Genomic DNA, 21,861 nt, shown 5'->3' with positions numbered 1-21,861 from the left:
AATGCTGTTTCATTGCCTATCTTCTCTACTATTAGGACCAGCATGGCAAGGAACATGTCCATCTTGCTCATACTGTATCCCTAGTACCTAATACAGTGCTGGACATAAGATATGCAATGACTATTTTATTGAGGCTCTATGCCTGTGTTAAGCAGGGAGATGGAACAGACTGGAATATAATAAAACTAGAATTCAAAGTCTGTGGACAGACAATATGATAAACAGGGGTGGAGCCAAATGTTGTGAGAACAGAAGCTTATGCCAACTGAAGGCACCAATTTAAGAAAAATAACAAAATTATAAATGCAAAATTAAGTACCTCATCCTAGAAGATGTTCATGCACTTGCGGGGACTTGAAGCTTAAAGCTTCGTTATCTCCACAGTAAATGCATCTTTGATGATAAGTGGACTGAAGCACCAAATGCTATACAATCTCTGAAGAGTGATCAGAGATCTCTGCTAGGGAAAATCAAAGACTTCACAGAAGAGATAAACTGTGACCTTGATCTTACGGACAGAAGCAAAGGAAAGGAATTGCAAGTGGAAGAAACACACCAAAACACACAGATGAGAAAGAGCTGGAGCCTATCTGTGGAATAGTGAGAAGCACTGTAGTATTTACTCAATGTCAGGTTGGGTGGGGAAAGCCTTAGGCTAGTGGTTCTCAAAGTGTGATCCTGGGAGCAGCATCAGCATCACCTGATGCTTAACAAGCCAATAAAGAAATAACATACTCCAAACCAAAGATAGATTAATTACACTACCGTTCCAGGCTGACGGGAGGTGTAAGAAATAAAGCCCAAATTTAGTTGAGGTGTACCTTTTCTATAAGTTGGTTCTCAGTAGAGTTGTCTTAGTCAACAGAGAGCTGATGTCCAGCTGCCAGCGCAAATCAAAAGTTCCTCGCTGCCAGGGCACAACGCTAGTGGAATGAAGGCGCCGGCGCTGGCGGGCAAAATGATCTCCTTCCCAGGACCGCTGCATGGTTTCACCACTGCTGGCAAAGAGAAGCCTTCGAAATGGTTCCATAACACCCCCTAGTGGCTTCCACCGTATCAGATCAAGAAACAGCCCAACTACCCAAGCGGAGGGAACGAAACATACTGTCCTTTACAAATTCCACAAACCTGTGTCAATTCCCTATTCCGTGCCATAACTTACTATATTAGAATTAAAAGGTGCCTCTAAATCTCTTCATACTTTATTCAGGCCATGCCAGCATTCGTAAATATTCGTTTATTTGGGCTTAACACACACATAAAAGTTATGAAATCGTAAAAATCGAGACACACACTAGTGTCTCTTTCAAATATGACTTTTATCTCCTGGGAGATAGTTGAAGGGGTCAGAGTAAAGTCTATGATAACTATCTGGTGGTTGGTTGGTTAGTATGTGGTAAGCAAGAAAAGCACAGTAGATGTATGGATAAAAAGGCACAGATTGCAGTCCTGACTATTAGAGTGACCTTGGGCACATGACACCCCATATGGGCTTCATCATCCATTTAACAATTATTTGAACCGGGTGCTGAGGCTACAAATGAATAAAACCTAGTCTCTAGACCCTCACAAGCTCACTTTACTAGTTTGTAAATTGGGACTAACAACCTTAACTCTTTGTCAAAAAGATAAAACATGTGACCACACCCTGTTCACAAGTTTATTTACGCTTACTTAATTTAATCCTCTCTACCTCTGCTCCTAGAAACTCAAGGTCGGAAAAGGAGTTAAATCATCTAATCCAATCCGCTATAATTTCACAGTCATTCCACCAAGATTTTTTGAGTCAGGGAATCCGGCTAAAGACTAACAATGATTCACGACCTTTTAAGAGCTTAACCCTCCTGCCCTGTGGACAGCTGCCCTTTTCGTCCCCAATAGGCTGCGGCCCCTCTTTGGGGTTTGAAACGCCACATGCCTTACCCACCCCGAGCAAGACCATTCTCGCACATCCCAGGAGGAGCTTAGTGGGAAAAGGGCGCCTGGCGCGCGTCGCTTCTCCCACTTCTTCCGTGCGGGAGGGAGGGCCGGGGTCGGGCGGGGGAAAGTTCCTTCGGCAGCCTCGCCGGGAGCAATTCTAGAGGGTGGAATCGCCCGCTTGTTTCGGGAGGGGCGGTCCCCCGCCCGGAAGGGACCGCCGCGGCGCGGAGGTGCCTGCCAGGGGGCGGGCGGGCCGCCGGGCCACCCCCGGCACTCGAGGCCGGTGGTCCCGCCCAGGCCGGGTGTGCTGCGAGGCCAAGCCACCCGTTCCCCAGCCCCCACTCTCACCTAGTCACCTCCCCGCCCTCACAGCGGGCCCCTGAGGCGTGCGGCGCAGGCGCGGAGCGAGGCGGTGAGTGTGGCCGCCAAGCCTGGGTTGGGGGCCTGGCAGGCAGGGCACAGGGCGCGCGGGGAGGGAGTGGGGCTGGCCCGGCGGAGCGCACGGGAGCGTGAGGGCTAGAGCGGCGCCGCCCGCCGCCGTGCGCCTGAGGGCAGGGCTACGCGGCTCTTCCGATCGTGCTTGGGCGCCTTGTCCGCCGCCTCGGAGCTGCGCCTGGGCTGGCCGGGCGGGGCCCGAGGACTGGTGAGTGTGAGGGCGGAGCGGGTCGGGCGCTGCACTGCTGCAGGGGCCGCGGGCGTGCGGCCGCAGCTTCCTGCGGGAGAGGGCAGGGAAGCCCGGATGGCGTCTTTTAAACTGAAACCCTGCCTTCGTTTTCAGGCGGGATGGCGCTCCCCTCCCCCATCCCGAAGGGAGTTCCACCCCCTGTGGAGGGTGACTCCACCCTGGCTCGCCTCGGCCCCCCGCTGTTTTTTCCCGAAAGGTGCCTCTGGGGTCGGGACTTGGGAGTTTCCCCTAGTCGTCGGGGCCGGTGCGTGGCGCTGGGGTGGAGACGGCTGGGTCTCGGTGGCTCCTGAGGGGCCCCTCCGGGCGTCTGGGCCCGAGACGCCCGTCGGTGCCACGCTGGCCCTCAGACCCTGCCGGGTGGCATCTTGACCCTCCGGCGGCGCGTCCCTTGACCACTCTTGTAGCCTCAATCTTCAGGCCTCGGTCCCGGCTATAAGTCTCCAGCCAGTATAGTGTAAGCTACTTGTTAGGGTGCTTTTAACTCCTTTTGGTCTTGTTTTTCAGTAGAACCAAGGGACACGAGTGATTTGAGGCAGTTTATCTCTTAGCAAAGAGATAAAGCAAAGACTGACACTAAATTGGACATACAGTGTCGGTTCTAGTTCAAGTTTTCCTGTGGCATTTTTGTGTTTCATTTCTTTTAAAATCTGGAAAATATATACTTGTTTCAAAATGAAGGTGAAAAAGAACGTGCTTTTAAAACTCTTTAGAAGAAAACTGTAGCTTTTTATTGTAAATGCTTGTCTTATGTTTATACCAATTAGAAAGAGAATATTTACATTGCATGAAAGGCCTTAGAAAGGTTGAACTCTTTGATGTAAGTGCTGATTGCCTATTATCTGTAGTGTGTTTTGTACTTAGACATTTTTATTGTTGAAAAAAAATGACAGGTGGAAAGATGCTGATGAGTGTCTTGTAAGTTGCTTTTTAAAAAAAATGTTTTGGATGGCATGATTTTCTTTCTGTAAACGTAAAATATTTGTGAATACCTTAGCATGAGAAAAATGTCTAGATGTGTATGCACCAAAATGTTAACATTGGTTTTTCTGGATGAATAGATTCTTAGTGATTCAATTCATTTTAATTTTTTTCTAATTTTACTGCAGTGACATATATTACATCTGTAGTTTGTTTTTAAGTGAGGAAGGGGAGTTGAGTTAAAAGGTGCATGTGCATGTTCAGAATCTTCCCAGTGAAAGGAGGACTAGTGAGCAAATGTGTATGTGACATACCTAAGTAAAAAAGCCAAACTTCTTCATCAGGGCAGTTATACATACAAAAGGCACTTAAAAACATTTGCTGAAATGAAGGATGGTTAGCATTTTTGGTCTTGAGTGGGCATTTTACCATCTTGGCTTAAAGGAGGTCTGGTGAGCATTTGGATATTGTTTAGCCCTAAGTAGGAGTCAAACAATTCCTGATCAAGGTGATCCTATTCCTTCCACCTGACATCTGAATCCAGGCCAGCTTAACATTAATTCTAATGCCGTGGTTGGTTTCCTTTTCTTGTTTTTTTGAAAGAATTTGAAGTGTTTAACATGCTCGGCTGACAGTTTTCAGTGTTCTATCTGATACTTGTAGAACATTTAGAACATGAAGTATAAAGGTTTTAGCTGTGTAAATTCTGGAAGTGTACAAAAGGTATTAGGAATAAGTCTTGAGATTTTATAGTTTATTACATAAATATGAAAACAGCTTTTCTTTTTTTTATTTTTTAATGCACTTGATGGGGGTGGGCTCAAGGAATGCTATTTGTGTTGTTAGGTGAGGCATTATATATATTGATACCATTTCTGTAAATCATGGTTGTCAATTTCTTTGGGTGATTCCCTTCCCCTCCTCCCAATTGGTGGCTGAGTAAGAACTGGAAGCAAGACGTAACTTTCTGGTATCACTGATTAGAAATGAAGATTTACTCACACAGTTAGTTGCTCAAAACCCAGAAGTCAGAAGACATGCTTTTTCATCTCTGGTTCTGCTACTTTGTTGACTTGACTTACCCTGAGTTTGTTTCCTCATCAGTAATATTGGAGTGGATTTGATAGTAGCCCTTCTATGTACTTCACAGGATTGTTGTGAAGATCAAATAAAATAAGGAAAATTTGCAATAAACTCAGCAGCACTATAAGTGTAGTATAACAGCACATGTAGTGCTGATATACCCAGAACTTAGTGAAACAGCAAAAATAGTATGTTCACCTCAAGTTCCTTACCACTAGAAATGAGATGGTCTTAGTAATGATGCCAAGTTCTACCTGCTATATAGTATATCACCGTGGTGATAAGAAAAGCAGTTTATAAGCTGGTAGAGAAGACGTCACGATGCATTTTTTTCCCTGACATTCCTTACTTTCCCAATGCTACAGTGGAAAGAGCACTAATCTGAAATGGAGTAGGCAGTTCTGATTCTGACACTAATCTATTACTTGAATTGGGGTGATCACTTTGTCTCCCTATTTGTTTCCACAACTAAAATAAAGGGATTGAAAGCATGGTCTTCAAAATCAGTTAGATCTTTGTTCAAATCCCAGCCCTGTCACTTATTAAGTATTCCCCTGACTTAAATCTATGCCTCAGTTTCCTCATCAGTAACAAAGGGTAAAGAATAGCGATTTTGAGAGTGTTGTGGATTTTGCAAATTATAGGGTTAAATAAAATAATGTACACAACAGCATGGTACATAATTGGTGCTCAAATGATCATTATACTTTATTAAATAATCTATAAGGATTTAAACAGTTTAAAGTCTAATTTGGAGTTGGCTTGCATTATATTGGCTTTCACTGTGGCTAAATAAATTAATGAGATTTATATTCCTATTTTGGTGTTAAGATACAACTATAGCTTTAGAAGATAAATTCATTTCAACGAAACGTGACAGATTTACATATAGTCACATATTTATAGATTTATACAAGTTTTAGTACTTAATACAGTATGTTCAAAAGAATATTGTACTTGAGTTAATTCTGTATAGCTTTCTAGTTGACTAAGATCTGGTACCATTATATTCTTTTTTTAAAAAACTAATTTTATTTATTTATTTATTGGGGCTGCGTTTGGTCTTTGTTGTTGCACACAGGCTTTTTCTAGTTGCAATGAGTGGGGGCTACTCTTCGTTGCAGTGTGCAGGCTTCTCACTGCAGTGGCTTCTCGTTGCGGAGCATGGGCTCTAGGCGCACAGGCTTCAGTAGTTGTGGCACGCGGGCTCAGTAGTTATGGCTCGAGGGCTCAGCGCAGGCTCAGTAGTTGTGGCACATGGGCTTAGTCGCTCCACAGCATGTGGTATCTTCCCGGACCAGGGCTCAAACCCATGTCCCCTGCATTGGCAGGCAGAATCTTAACCACTGTGCCACGAGGGAAGCCCACCATTATATTCTTGTGTCTCAGAAATGAACTACATTTTTGCTCATAAGACTTTTGTCATGTTTTTTTCTACAGGCATTTTTTTTTTACCATCTGTGAAAACTTCCTGTAATTCATTTTTCCTCACTCCAGTATTAAGAATTATACCAAGTAAGTGGGATGTAGTAAAACTAATTAGTCAATTCTATAAGTCTGTCGGAATTTAATCATTCAGTGGCTGCCATACTCTTTTGTTCTCGACGGAATGTTGAATGTGACCTCATAAGTCAGAAAAGGATTTTTTTCTTGAAAGTTATATTCTGAGCTTCTATACAATGAGTTTTGTTTTTTTTGGTTTTTTGTTTTTTCTGAAGCCAGGGCATCAATACAGATTTGTGACAGTATTTTTTTGAGGGAATCTATCTACCTGTGGCTTCAAAACTGCATCAAAATATTCCCAACTCTAAGAAATGTACCTGTAAAACCCTTAATTTGGTGCCATATGCACAATTTGTCTTCTATAAAAAATTAAGCATAAGGCTTATGTTATTATCCAGTTTTCACGATTACATCCACATTTGAAAAGGAGTTCTCGACCTCAGTAAGAAAGAAAACAGAACTTGGTGTCCTGCCTTTAAACTTGATCAGAAAAATAAATCCAAAATGTAAGCAGAAGGATTGTTTAACATTTCTCTTATGAAGTGGATTTTCATGTGGCACACATACTTCCTATTGCCAATAAATTATTTGGTTAGAAGAAAATTTTATAACAGTATTAACAGTTGTGATATATTTGTTAAATTTTTCCATTTTTAGATTAAAAAGATATGAATGAATATCCAAAAAAAAGAAAAAGGAAGACTTTACACCCTTCTCGTTATTCAGGTCAGTGTGTGATTAAATTATTTAAAAGTTAGGCCATGTATTCCCATGCAGTTGTGTTTCCATCATTTTCTCATAAATGATCTATTTGATAAGAGTTAAATATCTGGGTCAACTTTTAGGTAAGAGTAAACTTTAAATAAATTCTCTGAATATATATTTCTCAATGTCTGCCATGTGCTAAGCACACATCAGAACTTTACAGACATTGTTTATTCCTCACAACTTCGTGGTTTATAGATATTTAAAATTAGATATCCGAGGTTACATACTTGTACAGCATAATTGATATTTGCCTGTGTGATTCCCAAGCTTGTGCTTAAGGCACAGCAATAACCTTGGTGGAAGATATTTTGCATCATTGGGAAAATACTTTATCTTGTACATTATTTTCAGAAATATGAATTTCTTTTTGATTGTGTAATTTTAGATCCTTTCTTTGAGGTTGGCTCTGCTGTCTTGGCAAATAAGATGTCTTTGGCCGTCTGTAACAAATGCAACTCACATGCATATACTTGGGGCAGTCTCAGGTATACCTGTTAACCAACCCAACCTACACATTTTTCGTATCTGAGGAAATTAAGCCTGGTTTACTGCTTACTGGCACTTCCCAGGCAAGAGTTGAAATGACTGTATTCAGAGTCCTAACTGGTCCTCAGACTTTCCCCTATGTGTTATGCTTTTCCTACAGTACATGGCAGATCTTCTTGGTAGTTAATTCAATGTTTTTTTTCGGTTTGTTATTTTTGTTTTTTGCAATTAACATATATATTGCATATTTATATTTTGTGGGATTCTGACCAAAGCAATTGTATCTTTGTGTGCTTCAAAGTATTATATTTTAAATTGTATAATTTATGATTCTTTCAAAGCTCAAAGTCAGTGTCATATCTGAATTATAAAAGCCTTGAGAATTGAGGGAAATATACTTTATTACAAATACTATGAAATTTTATATATGTTGGATAAAGAGATTGCTGTCATTAAATGTATATATGTTCAGTATGCTTGAAATTTTTAAAATTTTGTTTTCAGATTCCTCTGGAATAAGCAGAATTGCAGATGGATTCAATGGCATTTTTTCTGATCATTGTTATAGTGTTTGTTCTATGAGACAACCAGACTTAAAATATTTTGACAACAAAGGTATATCTAAATTTTCCAAAATATTTTTCTTTAAGTTGCTTTTATCATTTTTCATTTCATTTTTGAAAATGTGGGTGAAAGTGATGATTTCAAAATGGGCAAGTGTTTAAACTTAAGAAAACAAAAGAGTTTTGTGTAAGAAAGTGAATTTTAATTTTTAACATTATTTCAGAGATATAAATCAAAAACAGATCCTCCTAAATCAATTTTAATCAGCTAGGAATCAGTGGCAAAGCAGGAATGACCCAGAGTTTGGACCATTTATGATGAAAGGTAAAGAATACTGTTACACACAGTTCTTCCACTCAGCTATACCTTTCAGTCTGGAGGGCTAATGGAAGCAAAGAACAGAGGGTGAAGGATTTGGTCATTTTCAATCTTGTATCTTCTATTGACTCCTCTTTTCTAGAGCATAAGATGAATAGTAACTTGCATTTGTTCTCTTCTTCCTCTGCAATAATCAAAACTCCCAGTTCCCGTGAGCTCCTATTATAGGCACAGATACATAAATTATTTAAAGAACATGCAGGGATTTCCCTGGTGCTTAGTGATTAAGACTCCATGCTCCCAGTGCAGGAGGCCTGGGTTCAATCCCTGGTCAGGAAACTAGATCCCACACGCTGCAACTAAGAGACTGCATGCCGCAACTGAAAGATCCCACGTACTGCAACTAAGACCCAGTGCAGCCAAATAAATAAATATTTTTTAAAAATAATAAAAAATAAAAATAAATAAATTTTAAGAAAAGAACATGCAGAGTCAGAGACATCAATATGAACTCATGTTTGGCTTAATATAGACACAAATGGTTACATACAGAAACATTTATGGGTATATCTGTATATACGTGGTAGTGTACATGCACATATTATTTGCTGTGTTAGCTGAGGGGGCCTAAGCAGAAATGACAGCCCAGTAGCAGTGAGCACATCTAGTATCCAGATCTTGGTTTCTAATACCATTTTCCAATAAAAGGAACAAGGGCTTCTTGGAGAAATGGCTGATTTAAGGGAAAGGAAACAAATCTGTACAGAAGAATTCCAAATGATTTATGTAGATACTCCTCACTCAAGGAGGTGGAGCATAACTTTCCACTCCTAAAGTATGGACTGCACTTAGCAACTTAATTCCAAGCATAGAGTATGGAAAGTAAAAGAGTGACTTTACATTGAAGAAACCTGATAAATACCCCGGTTATCAAGTTCAACGTCAACAGTGATAAACCAAGTTAATAGTATGTACTCTTGATATGATACGATAAAAATTGACAGTTTGCCTCTGTGTTTCCCTCCCAATAATCCATAATCCCAGTCTAATCATGAAAAAAAACCAAAGTTCATTAGTGGGACATCCTGCAAAATACCTTACCAGTCTCCTCAAATTGTCATGGTCTTCGAAAACAAGGGAAGTCTGAGAAACTACCACAGTTAACAGTAGCCTAGAGACATGACAACTAAATGGTATGTATCCTGATTGGGATCCTGGAACAGAAAAAGGACATTATGTAAACACCAAGGATATCTGGATGAAGTATGGACTTCAGTTAATAACAACTTACCAGTATTGGTCATTAATTGTAACAAATATTAATGTAAGATGTTAAGAGTGGAGAAACTGAATAGAGGATATATGGGAATTCTCTGTACTGTTTTCTTTTTTCTTTTTTTTTTCTGTAAATCTGAAACTTCTAAAACATAAAGACCTGACGTTGAAGTGCAGTTTTCTCTACTGGCTGGCATTTCAGCTTGTCCATGTTAACTTTAAAACACTGGGGCTTTAACAAATTGAAAGAGAAAAATTATATGATCATCTCAATAGGTGCAGAGAAAGCTTTTGACAAAATTCAACACCAATTTATGATAAAAACCCTCCAGAAAGTAGGCATAGAGGGAACTTACCTCAACATAATGAAGGCCATATATGACAAACCCACAGCCAACATCATCCTCAATGGTGAAAAACTGAACCCATTTCCACTAAGATCAGGAACAAGACAAGGTTGCCCACTCTCACCACTATTATTCAACGTAGTTTTGGAAGTTTTAGCCACAGCAATCAGAGAAGAAAAAGAAATAAAAGGAATCCAAATTGGAAAAGAAGAAGTAAAGATGTCACTGTTTGCAGATGACATACTATACATAGAGAATCCTAAAGACACTACCAGAAAACTACTAGAGCTAATCAATGAATTTGGTAAAGTAGCAGGTTAAAAAATTAATGCACAGAAATCTCTGGCATTCCTATACACTAATGATGAAAAATCTGAAAGTGAAATTAAGAAAACACTCCCATTTACCATTGCAACAAATAGAATAAAATACCTAGGAATAAACCTAAGGAGACAAAAGACCTGTATGCAGAAAATTATAAGACACTGCTGAAAGAAATTAAAGATGATACAAATAGATGGAGAGATATACCATGTTCTTGGATTGGAAGAATCAACATTGTGAAAATGACTCTACTACCGAAAGCAATCTACAGATTCAATGCAATCGCTATCAAACTACCAATGGCATTTTTCACAGAAATAGAAGAAAAATATTCACAATTTGTATGGAAACACAAAAGACCCCGAATAGCCAAAGCAATCTTGAGAAAGAAAAACGGAGTTGGAGGAATCAGGCTCCTGGACTTCAGACTATACTACAAAGCTACAGTAATCAAGACAGTATGGTACTGGCACAAAAACAGAAATATAGATCAATGGAACAGGATAGAAAGCCCAGAGATAAACCCACGCACATATGGTCACCTTATCTTTGATAAAGGAGGCAAAAATATACAATGGAGAAAAGACAGCCTTTTCAATAAGTGGTTCTGGGAAAACTGGACAGCCACATTAAAAGAATGAAATTAGAACACTCCCTAACACCATACACAAAAATAAACTGAAAATGGATTAAAGACCTAAATGTAAGGCCAGGCACTATCAAACTCTTAGAGGAAAACATAGGTAGAACACTATGACATAAATCGCAGCAAGATCCTTTTTGACCCACCTCCTAGAGAAAGGGAAATAAAAACAAAAACGGGACCTAGTGAAACTTAAAAGCTTTTGCACAGCAAAGGAAACCATAAACAAGACGAAAAGACAACCCTCAGGATGGGAGAAAATATTTGCAAATGAAGCAACTGACAAAGGATTAATCTCCAAAATTTTAAAGCAGCTCATGCAGCTCAATATCAAAACAACCCAATCCAAAAATGGGCAGAAGACCTAAATTAGACATTTCTCCAAAGAAGATATACAGATTGCCAATGAACACATGAAAGAATACTCAACATTATTAATCATTAGAGAAATTCAAATCAAAACTACAGTGAGATATCATCTCACACCAGTCAGAATGGCCATCATCAAAAAATGTACAAACAATAAATGCTGGAGAGGGTGTGGAGAAAAGGAAACCCTCTTGCACTGTTGGTGGGAATGTAAATTGATACAGCCACTGTGGAGAACAGTATGGAGGTTCCTTAAAAAACTGAAAATAGAACTACCATATGACCCAGCAATCCCACTACTGGGCATATACCCTGAGAAAACCATAATTCAAAAGGGCACATGGGCTTCCCTGGTGGCGCAGTGGTTAAGAATCCGCCTGCCAATTCAGGAGACGTGGGTTCGAGCCCTGGTCCGGGAAGATCCCACATGCCGTGGAGCAACTAAGCCTGTGCGCCACAACTACTGAGCCTGTGCCCTAGAGCCTTCGAGCCACAGCTACTGTAGCCCACACACCTGAGCCCGTGCTCCGCAACAGAAGCCACCGCAATGCGAACCCGCGTACAGCAATGAAGACCCAACGCAGCCATAAATAAATAAATAAGGCATGTGTACCCCAATGTTCATTGCAGCACTATTTACAGTAGCCAGGACATGGAAGCAACGTAAGTGTCCATTGACAGATGAATGGATAAAGAAGATGTGGCACATATATACAATGGAATATTACTCAGCCATAAAAAGAAACGAAATTGAGTTATTTGTAGTGAGGTGAATTGACCTAGAGTCTGTCATACAGAGTGAAGTAAGTCAGAATGAGAAAAACAAATACCGTATGCTAACACATATATATGGACTCTAAAAAGAAAAAAAAAAATGGTATGAAGAACCTAGGGGAAGATGGGAGTAAAGACACAGACCTACTAGAGAATGGACTTGAGGATGTGAGGAGGGGAAAGGGTAAGCTGTGACAAAGTAAGAGAGTGGCATGGACATATATACACTACCAAACGTAAAATAGCTAGCGGGAAGCAGCCTCATAGCACAGGGAGATCAGCTCGGTGCTTTGTGACCACCTAGAGGGGTGGGATATGGAGTGTGGGAGGGAGGGTGATGCAAGAGGGAAGAGATATGGGAACATATGTATATGTATAGCTAATTCACTGTATACAGCAGAAACTAGCACACCATTGTAAAGCAATTATATTCCAATTAAAGTGTTAAAAAATAAACACACATTAGGGCTGAGCTGAGGGAATAAAGACTTACTCAGACTCAGTAATTTCAAGTTAAAATTCCTAAGTAACTTTAAAAAGTGTATTCTAGTCCAAATAGGGCATGGAAGCAAAAGTAGTTGCTTGTTTGGACAGATTTTCTGTGTATCTGTGGTACGCAGATAACAAAGCTTTTCATAGCTAAATTTAAGTCCTTAGTTCTGTTGGAATTCTAAATTATATTTAAAAACATTTGTACTTTGTTTTATAATGTTTAATGCTTTTATATAAATAATAAATATTTTTCCAAATCCCTTTTCACAGATGATGATTCTGATACAGAGACATCAAATGACTTGCCAAAATTTACAGATGGAATCAAGGCCAGAAACAGAAATCAAAACTACCTGGTTCCCAGTCCTGTACTTAGAATTCTAGATCACACTGCCTTTTCTACAGGTAAGGGAAAGTAATTAATAGAATTTGCACATTTTGTATAGATCAGTGAAAAAATAATAAGTAAAATAAATTTCTTTTTGCCAGTGACTTATTTAGTAGATCTTATTTAGTAATAATAATAATAGCCTTGTTTTATTTAGAAAAATCTGCTGATATTGAAATTTGTGATGAAGAGTGCGACTCCCCTGAATCAGTCAACCAGCAGACTCAAGAGGAGAGCCCTATAGAAGTTCACACTGCTGAAGATGTTCCAATTGCTGCGGAAGTGCATGCAATTTCTGAAGATTATGATATAGAGACAGAAAACAATTCCTCTGAGAGTCTTCAGGACCAAACTGATGAAGAGCCACCAGCTAAACTTTGCAAAATTCTTGACAAGAGCCAAGCTTTTAATGTGACTGCCCAGCAGAAATGGCCTTTACTGAGAGCTAATAGCAGTGGCCTCTATAAATGTGAACTTTGTGAGTTCAACAGCAAATATTTTTCTGATTTAAAGCAGCATATGATCTTGAAGCATAAGCGTACTGATTCAAATGTCTGTCGAGTATGCAAAGAAAGTTTCTCTACCAACATGCTCCTGATCGAACATGCCAAACTGCATGAAGAGGATCCCTACATTTGTAAATACTGTGATTATAAGACAGTAATTTTTGAGAACCTCAGCCAGCACATTGCAGATACCCATTTTAGTGATCACCTTTATTGGTGTGAGCAGTGTGATGTACAGTTCTCCTCAAGCAGTGAACTCTACCTACATTTCCAGGAGCACAGCTGTGATGAACAGTACTTGTGTCAGTTCTGTGAACATGAAACGAATGATCCAGAAGACTTGCATAGCCATGTGGTAAATGAGCATGCATGTAAATTAATAGAGTTAAGTGATAAGTATAACAATGGAGAACATGGACAGTACAGCCTCTTAAGCAAAATTACATTTGACAAATGTAAAAACTTCTTTGTATGTCAAGTATGTGGGTTTCGGAGTAGACTTCATACAAATGTTAACAGGCATGTTGCTATTGAACATACTAAAATTTTTCCTCATGTTTGTGATGACTGTGGGAAAGGCTTTTCAAGCATGCTAGAATATTGCAAACATTTAAATTCACATTTATCTGAAGGGATTTATTTATGTCAATATTGTGAATATTCAACAGGACAGATTGAAGATCTTAAAATTCATCTAGATTTCAAGCATTCGGCTGATTTACCTCATAAATGTAGTGACTGCTTAATGAGGTTTGGAAATGAAAGGGAATTAATAAGTCACCTTCCAGTCCATGAGACAACTTGATTGTTCTCTTTAACTTCCATAATGTTGATGTAAAATAATAAATTTGACTTTTTTGCAGATGTTAAAATGGATGATTTTAAACACAACTTATGAGAACTGTCTTTAATAAGATCTTCTTAAACTTTTTTTCTTGGCATTGCTACCTTTTTCAGTATATAATTGTATCCTAAATGTGGTATTTTCAATGTATTGTAGTTGGTAGTTTTAACCGCTTTTGGTGACTATCATCGTCTGGCATGTTCTCTGATTTCATAAATCGATAAGAAACAGATGTACTGAAGAAGTTAGACTGTAGTTTTCCTTCCATAAACATAGGTGCTGTAAACTTTTTCTTCTTTAAACTCAAAACAAGATCAGTTTTTCATGTATAAAGTCGTTAAAGTACTGTACTACCAGAACTAAAGTGCAACATAATACGCACCTAAGTCCAGTGATACTCCCATTAATAAGATCCAGACCCTCCTTTTGCATTCCCCAACAATTATTATCCCCAAGGCAATCAGTGAACTCCCCATCTGTGTGATTCTTTCAGTGACACTAGGAGGCCAGCGTTATGGTAAGAAGGAGAGATCTGGTTTTCTTGGCAGTCTTTTTTTAATTCTCACTCTATTTTAACCCCATCTGTGTGCTAAATAATTTTAAATGGGGAGAAACTGGTAAGGGGTTCGACAATAAAGTAACATTTCATAACTCATTTATAAATGAATAAACAGGTTATTTATAATCTGTTCACATTTCATGTATAGTTATGCAACTGCGAAGTCATGCCCGAACTTCTGATACCAAATTATTTTCTGAGAAAACCCACTGAAGTATTAAAATAGAAATAGGAAGATGTGGGAGATAGGGGTTGCTGTATGAAAATGTATAGATTACTTTTGATAGTGGTAAATCAATCTTCTATATTAGTTTCCTGTGGCTACCATAACAAATTATCACAAACTGAGTGGCTTAAACAATAGAAATTTATTGCCTCACAGTTCTAGAGGCTAGAAATTCAAAATTGAAATATTAGCATAGTTGATTCCTTCTGAGAGCTGTGAGAGAAGGATCTGTTCCCCGCTGCTCTCCTTGGCTTGTACGTGGCTATCTTCATGTTCACATCATCTTCTCCCTGAGTGCAAGTCTGTTTCCAACTTTGCCCCTTTTACAAGGAACCAGCCAGTAATTGGATTAGGGCCCACCCTGATAACCTCATTTTAACTTGATAAAGACACTATACCCAAATAAGTTCATATTTTGATGTACTGGGGCCCAGGACTTCAACATATGAACTGAGGGGAGTGAGGGAGAGGCACAACTACAATTCAGTAACAGCTTTTTATAGTATCAAGGAGATAGCATTTTGTGCATCATTGACCTCAAATATAATAAACACTGTCACTAACTATATTGTCGTTCAGAAATATTGATGTAGTTGAAAAGACTGATTTATGACCCACAGTGTTTTTTTTACTTCAAGACCCATGGGAATTGAGTCTGTTTTGAGAATGGTGGCAGCAACAAGTTTTTCAAAACCAATCATTTTTATTTCCACCATTTTGTTATATATGCATACCTGTATTCCTAAAAACTACCATTCTATCTGATTATCACATTCCAGGTAGAGCTGTCTGATGTAAATGTTTCTTAGAAGATTTAAAATTATAATGAAATTGTAAGAAAACATTAGAAACCATCTGGTCTACACCCTCTAGGTTTCTAAGTTTCTTATAGAAACAGAAACTTAGGGTTATTATTAGGCCAGGGTCCCAAAACCAGTTATAGCAGACAGGAGTGGAATCCAAGTTATTTGGCTTCCAGTGTAGTTATGTTTCCATTACACCATGTTACATAAAAATCTAAGGTTTGTCCTTGGGATGTTTTTCATAACTACGTAACCTAGCCATTCAACTACCTTCTTGGTAATTCTGTCTATAATTTTTTAATATACATCCAGCATCAGGAATTTGATTTTCAGGAAACAAACCTTAAATAAATAATGCCTGGGGTTTTTTTTTAATTGTGTATTTTACAGCTTTACTTTTGATCAGGTGTTAGTAATCAAATTAGAGATTGTAATGCAACTACTCCAGAGGTATTAAATCCAAGTTTTAGAACCATATAATTTAGTGCTTTTTTGCTGAATCTGCAGCTTGAGGCCACATCTCACTGACAGTTTGTCCAATAAAACCTTTTTGCTTTGACTCAGCTTTCAAATAAGCCTATGACTGACCATAAATTGCTGAGGTAGCAAGTCTATATTTTTAGCTAAATGAACTTCTTTGGAAAAACAAACCTACTTAAAAAGAAAATTTTCTAATTGCTTCTAGATTTTTTCTGCGCAAAGACAGACATTTCCACTGCACTCTTGTGACTCGAGAATACGTAACAGATGGTGATGTTTATTAGCACTACAATAGAATTCTTGGCAGTAGTGAACAGTAGTGATGGATCTTTTTTTTTCATCTTCACTTTGCAGTTCATGTTATTTGAAAATGATTGTGTGGTACTCAAAAGCTTGTAAATTTGTAAATTTCCTGCTTGTGAATTTGCCAGTTTTACCATTTTAAATCACCTTTCTCATTCCTCTGAGTTTGTATCATCACATATTAACCAGTTTCTCTGTTTCACAGGGTCTGTAGCCTGTTAGGTGATTGCTGAATTATTGGCAGGTGTAGCCAGTGGTGTTTTGTTTTTCCCCAATAAACTAACACTATTCCTAGTTTTTAAATCTGACTTTCAAAGCATTGAATTACTTAATTCCTGGCAATTTGCAGTTAATCTTACTCAGCTTGTTCTCCCAGTCTTACCTTTTACAAGCAGGTTAATATACTCCCCAAACTACTGTGATTAATTTTTGATGGAATTTTCATGACTTAAAAGCACTATAAGTGACATAAATTTGAAAAAGCTAATAAAAATCAAATAGCCATGGGAATTCCCTGCCAGTCCAGTGGTTAGGACTCCATGCGTCCACGGCAGGGGGCACGAGTGAGATCCCTGGTGGGGAACAAAGATGCCCCAAGACGTGCGGCACAGCCAAAAGAAAAAAATACGTATCAAATAGCCACAATCCTCTTGAGAAGCAGATTGGCTTAAAAGAATCAGTACTTTTTATTTAATTGAAAATAAATAGTTTAACTAACTGTAAATCCCAACAGAGAAGCAAATCTGGCTAGTCAGTTTCTCCCTACGATTAACAGTCTCATCCCTATAAATTAAAAATGAACTTTTGAATATATATTCCTTTGTAACTCAAGTTCTGATGACTGAAGATAGAGTGTCTACAAGAATTATTCATGGCATTGAGTTTATAGATTTACAAATATACCTTATATTGGTTTAGCTTTCCATAAATTAATCTTTTAAGACAACAGTCAAATCTAAGAGAAAGAAATGTGTATGTACACTTATGGTGTAAAATGTAAATTCACAAAGCTAAAAGTCACATGTAATTTACATGTTTATTACATGAAGTTATATGCTCAATTTGTAAGTTTAAAAAACAAAATATTAATAGTCTGTTAGTTGCTTGGAGTCTACTTCATACTAGTGATTTGAAAAATAATTTTCTATATAAAGATTTTTCCATATTAAAGCATCACCACAACTTCCTTGTTAAGTTCATTCTCCTTAGTAACCTTGGTATTAAACTGGTAACTACCTGAACCCAAAATAAATCACATTTATGAAAAGTAATTTCTTCACTGTAAAAAGAAACAATTTTCTCACATTGCTAAATAGGAACATTGTGTCATCTACTAGTCTTAATCCCATACTTTAAAAGGTATGACTATTTAGATACTTTTTTAGGGGGATTTTTGTTGTCACAACCTTTAAGTTTTTGTTTATTTTGAGTTTTAAATAGGCAAACAAATATGACCTAGATAATTTTTTTCTTGCTAAAAATATTGAGCTGAATGAATTACACATTGAAAAATTTAATGAAAAGTATGTTTTGAATAAAAAATGTTTTCTAGTTTTTAAATATCTTATCCAGATACTGTCCACTACTGAAAAACATTACAGTTGAAATCATTGATACTTTTGCCCTTATTCTTCAGAATAAGCTGAGATTAGGAATTGGAATCATACTAAAATAACACAGAAATGTAATTTCTGGTGGGTAGTGTTTTTTGTTTTTTGTTTTTTGATCCTCTGCCTAAAGACCATTTACCATGATGTTTTAGATTTTAGTTGGCTGAAATCTGAGACTATTGAATTCTCTTTTCTTGCCTACCCTGCACGTTTTATTTAGGGTTACCACTTCTCTGCTATAGCATTATGTTTTTTTAAAAAACATATTGCTCAAACTATATTCTATGACTGATTACCCTCCTCTGTGCAACTCTTCCACACCTCGTTTGGATTTTCAGAAAGTCTCAAAAGATTAAAATTTTCCCAATTAGCCAGGTGAGAGTGGATTTTTTTTAATTCTTCCTTCTCTGTATTCTCCAAACTGTGTTTAAAATAACTTAATCCTTTCATACCATATACCCACCACATAACTCGCTTCTATACCCTGTAAATATTTTATAAATTTCTGTCTAACAGCAGTGCTGAATTTAGAAAATTTTAAAGCATAATATCATGGCACTTTTTTTTGCGGGGGGGCGGGGCAGGGAGGAGGCTGTGCGGCTCTTGCGGAATCTTAGTTCCCCAACCGGGGATTGAGCACAGGCCACGGAGTAAAAGCACCAAGTCCTAACCACTGGACCGCCAGGAAATTCCCTCATGGCACTTCTTTCTTTATGGTTACAAGATTATGGTTAAGTGCCTTGTGGCACTGATCCAGTGTTCTTTAGCGAACAACTAAATTGCTGAAGTAGAGAAACTAACACAAAATGACAGTATGTTAGTTTAGGAGGAACCTCAGAAATCAGGAGGAACCTCAGAAATCATCTAATCCAGACTCATAAAGCGCACAACATATAAAAATATATATAGTACATAGTTTTATTTTCATGGTTGTAAATTATATGTTGTAAAATGTAACATCAGATCTGATTCATGAATATTTTTACTTAAGACAGAACTTTTTTTTTTTAAAGCAAACAGTTAAGGAAAAAGCATGAAGTAAATAATGATACATGGACATGGAAAAAATTGAGCAGGTGAAACATGAATGACTGAAGTTTGAGAATACAAAATTCTGATGTAAATTTCTTGTTTATAGCTTAGAAAAATGCTTCTCTAACATCATTAGACAAATGCTTTTTAAGCTAGAATAAACAGGACTTTATAACTCTCTACCATCCTTCAAAGAATTTTCTATAGAAAAAGTGAAAATGTGCCCTATTTTTTCCATGGAATGTCATACCAGACAATTGAAGAGAGAAAATAATGTAATAGAGAGTACTGGACCATGGCATGTGACTTTGTTTTCTAGTCTCTGTTTGCTAACCATAAATTGTGTGACTAACCAAGGACAATAGATGTAATGTTACCAAATTTTTCTTGCAGCTCCTTAAAAACTTCTGTTTCACTACTAGTCAGTTTAACAAACAGCTATGGAATATCTCCTATCAAGCCATATGCACAGGGATACAAAGATAAACTATGGTTCTTGTCCTCAAAGAAATTTACCGTATAGGGCAGGAAACTCTCCTCTGTCACCTTTCTGAACTCGAATTCAGTTAAATACCAAGTTGAGTGCCTTCTGTGTTTCTAAATATTCACTTTGTAGATAATGCTACCATAAACATTCTTGTATGTGTTAAGGTGTTTGTGTTTTTTTTTCTCTTTTTCTGAGGGGGAGTGGGCTTTGTGTATATATTTTTTTGTATGCTTGTGATTAAATACCTCCAAAATATTATCCAGAATGGCTCAAGTTTACACGCCCATCAGCTGATCATGTTTCCCTACATCCTTATCGAAAGTTTCATACAACTTTTTAATTTTGGTAAATCTGAGGGGCCTAAAGTAGTATGTTACTATTGTTTGAATTTGCATTATTTGATTACTAAAAAGATTGAAAATATCTTAATATGCTTATGAGACATTTTGGTTTCTCATTTTGTGAAGTGCCTCTCCATAGCTTGCAGGACCTTGGTTTGCAGAACAGGGATTGGACCGGGGCCACAGCAGTGAAAGTGCTGAGTCCTAACTGCTGGACCGCCAAGGAATTCCCCTTTGTTCACTTTTCTATTGGGTTTTCTGGTTAATATTCAGAAGTTCTTTAAAAGTTTTAAATATTGGTTCTTAGTTGATGATATACACAGCAAAAAATAGATTCCCAGATTGCCATCCATCTGTTACTTATGTCTTTTGTTGAACAGAAATCGTTACATTGGGACTTCTCTGGCAGTCCAATGGTTAAGACTCCACGCTTTCAATGCAGGGGGCACAGGTTCAATCCCTGGTCGGGGAACTAAGATCCCACATGCTGCACGGTGAGGAAGGAAGGAAGGAAAGAAAAAGAGAGAAAGAAAGAGAAGAGAGAGAGAGGCGGGAGGGAGGAAGGGAGGGAGGAAAGATCTAATGTAGATAGATCCATCACATTTTACCTCTCAGGCTGTGCTTTCTACATCTTTTTTTTTTTTTTCGGCACGTGGGCCTCTCACTGTTGTGGCCTCTCCCGTTGCGGAGCACAGGCTCCGGACGCGTAGGCTCAGTGGCCATGGCTCACGGGCCCAGCCGCTCTGCGGCATGTGGGATTTTCCCGGACCGGGGCAAGAACCCGTGTCCCCTGCATCGGCAGGCAGACTCAACCACTGCGCCACCAGGGAAGCCCTCTACATCTTGTTAACAAACTGTTTTCCTACATTTTCTCCTAGTAATGTTCTGGTTGTACCTTTTGTGTTTAGGTCTGAGTTTCTTTGTGTGTAAGGATGATTCAAGTTTTATTTTTGTTCATTCAAGCGAGCTGATTTTGTCAATACTATTTGTTAAATAATGCATCTTCCCCCAGTGATTCATGATACCAATTTGATCATATATCCACTCCCCATGGGCATAATTGGCATATGGATCTGTGGCTGTACTCATTATATTCCTGTTAGTTCCTGCAATAGTATCACATGTTTTAACAGTTGCTTTAAACATTATAGCTTTCCAGTATGTCTTAATATCAGGTAGTGTGAATTTATTCTCCCTGCTCTTCTTTTTTTTTTTTTTTAATTTATTTATTTATTATTTATTTATTTTTGGCTGTGTTGGGTCTTTGTTGCTGTGCACGGGCTTTCTCTAGTTGCGGCGAGCAGGGACTACTCTTCATTGCGGTGCACGGGCTTCTCATTGTGGTAGCTTCTCTTGTTGCGGAGCAACGGCTCTAGGCGCATGAGCTTCAGTAGTTGTGGCATGCAGTCTCAGTAGTTGTGGCTCACAATCTTAGTTGCTCCACGTCATGTGGGATCTTCCCGGACCAAGGCTCGAACCCGTGTCCCCTGCATTGGCAGGCGGATTCTTAATCACTGCGCCACCAGGCAAGTCCTCTGCTCTTCTTTTGAGAACTGTTTTAGTTATTGGTAGACTTTTTCTTCTTCCATGTAAATTTAGAATTAGTTCCAATTCCATTTAAGTCTTGTTGGAATTGCATTATAGTTATGATCATTTTTGAGGGAATCAACATCTTTACAATGTTAAATCTTTTCTTTTGTAAACATTGTATATTTCTCCAGTTACTTAGGTCTCTTTTAATGTTCTTTTAAATTTTTTCCATAAAGGTTGTGTGCGGCTTTTGTTAAATCAATTCCTAGATTCTTTACAGTTT

At 38.3% G+C, this 21,861-nt stretch overlaps 1 protein-coding gene across 6 annotated transcripts; it reads left to right on the top strand.

The window, feature by feature from the left end:
- Positions 1-2,188: 2,188 nt before the first annotated feature.
- Positions 2,189-14,353, top strand: ZNF639 (zinc finger protein 639). Of its 6 annotated transcripts, none has more exons than XM_029213688.1 (6): positions 2,300-2,332; positions 6,047-6,121; positions 6,767-6,835; positions 7,868-7,978; positions 12,740-12,874; positions 13,000-14,248. In XM_029213688.1, the coding sequence occupies exons 3-6, from the start codon at positions 6,778-6,780 to the stop codon at positions 14,166-14,168; spliced, it is 1,473 nt and encodes a 490-aa protein (XP_029069521.1). In that variant the 5' UTR covers positions 2,300-2,332; positions 6,047-6,121; positions 6,767-6,777; the 3' UTR covers positions 14,169-14,248. The 6 variants fall into 6 exon arrangements, with proteins under 6 accessions (XP_029069522.1, XP_029069521.1, XP_029069525.1 ...); XM_029213692.1 differs by lacking the exon at positions 2,300-2,332 and adding an exon at positions 2,470-2,563 and having other exon boundaries at positions 13,015-14,353; XM_029213687.1 differs by lacking the exon at positions 2,300-2,332 and adding an exon at positions 2,481-2,563.
- The last annotated feature ends 7,508 nt before the right edge of the window (positions 14,354-21,861 follow it).

Source organism: Monodon monoceros, unplaced genomic scaffold, assembly GCF_005190385.1.
Source record: "Monodon monoceros isolate NGI ecotype Baffin Bay Population unplaced genomic scaffold, NGI_Narwhal_1 Super_Scaffold_11, whole genome shotgun sequence".
NCBI lineage: Eukaryota > Metazoa > Chordata > Mammalia > Artiodactyla > Monodontidae > Monodon > Monodon monoceros.
Note: the sequence above shows the minus strand (reverse complement) of the source record. Positions and strands in the feature narration are given on the sequence as shown.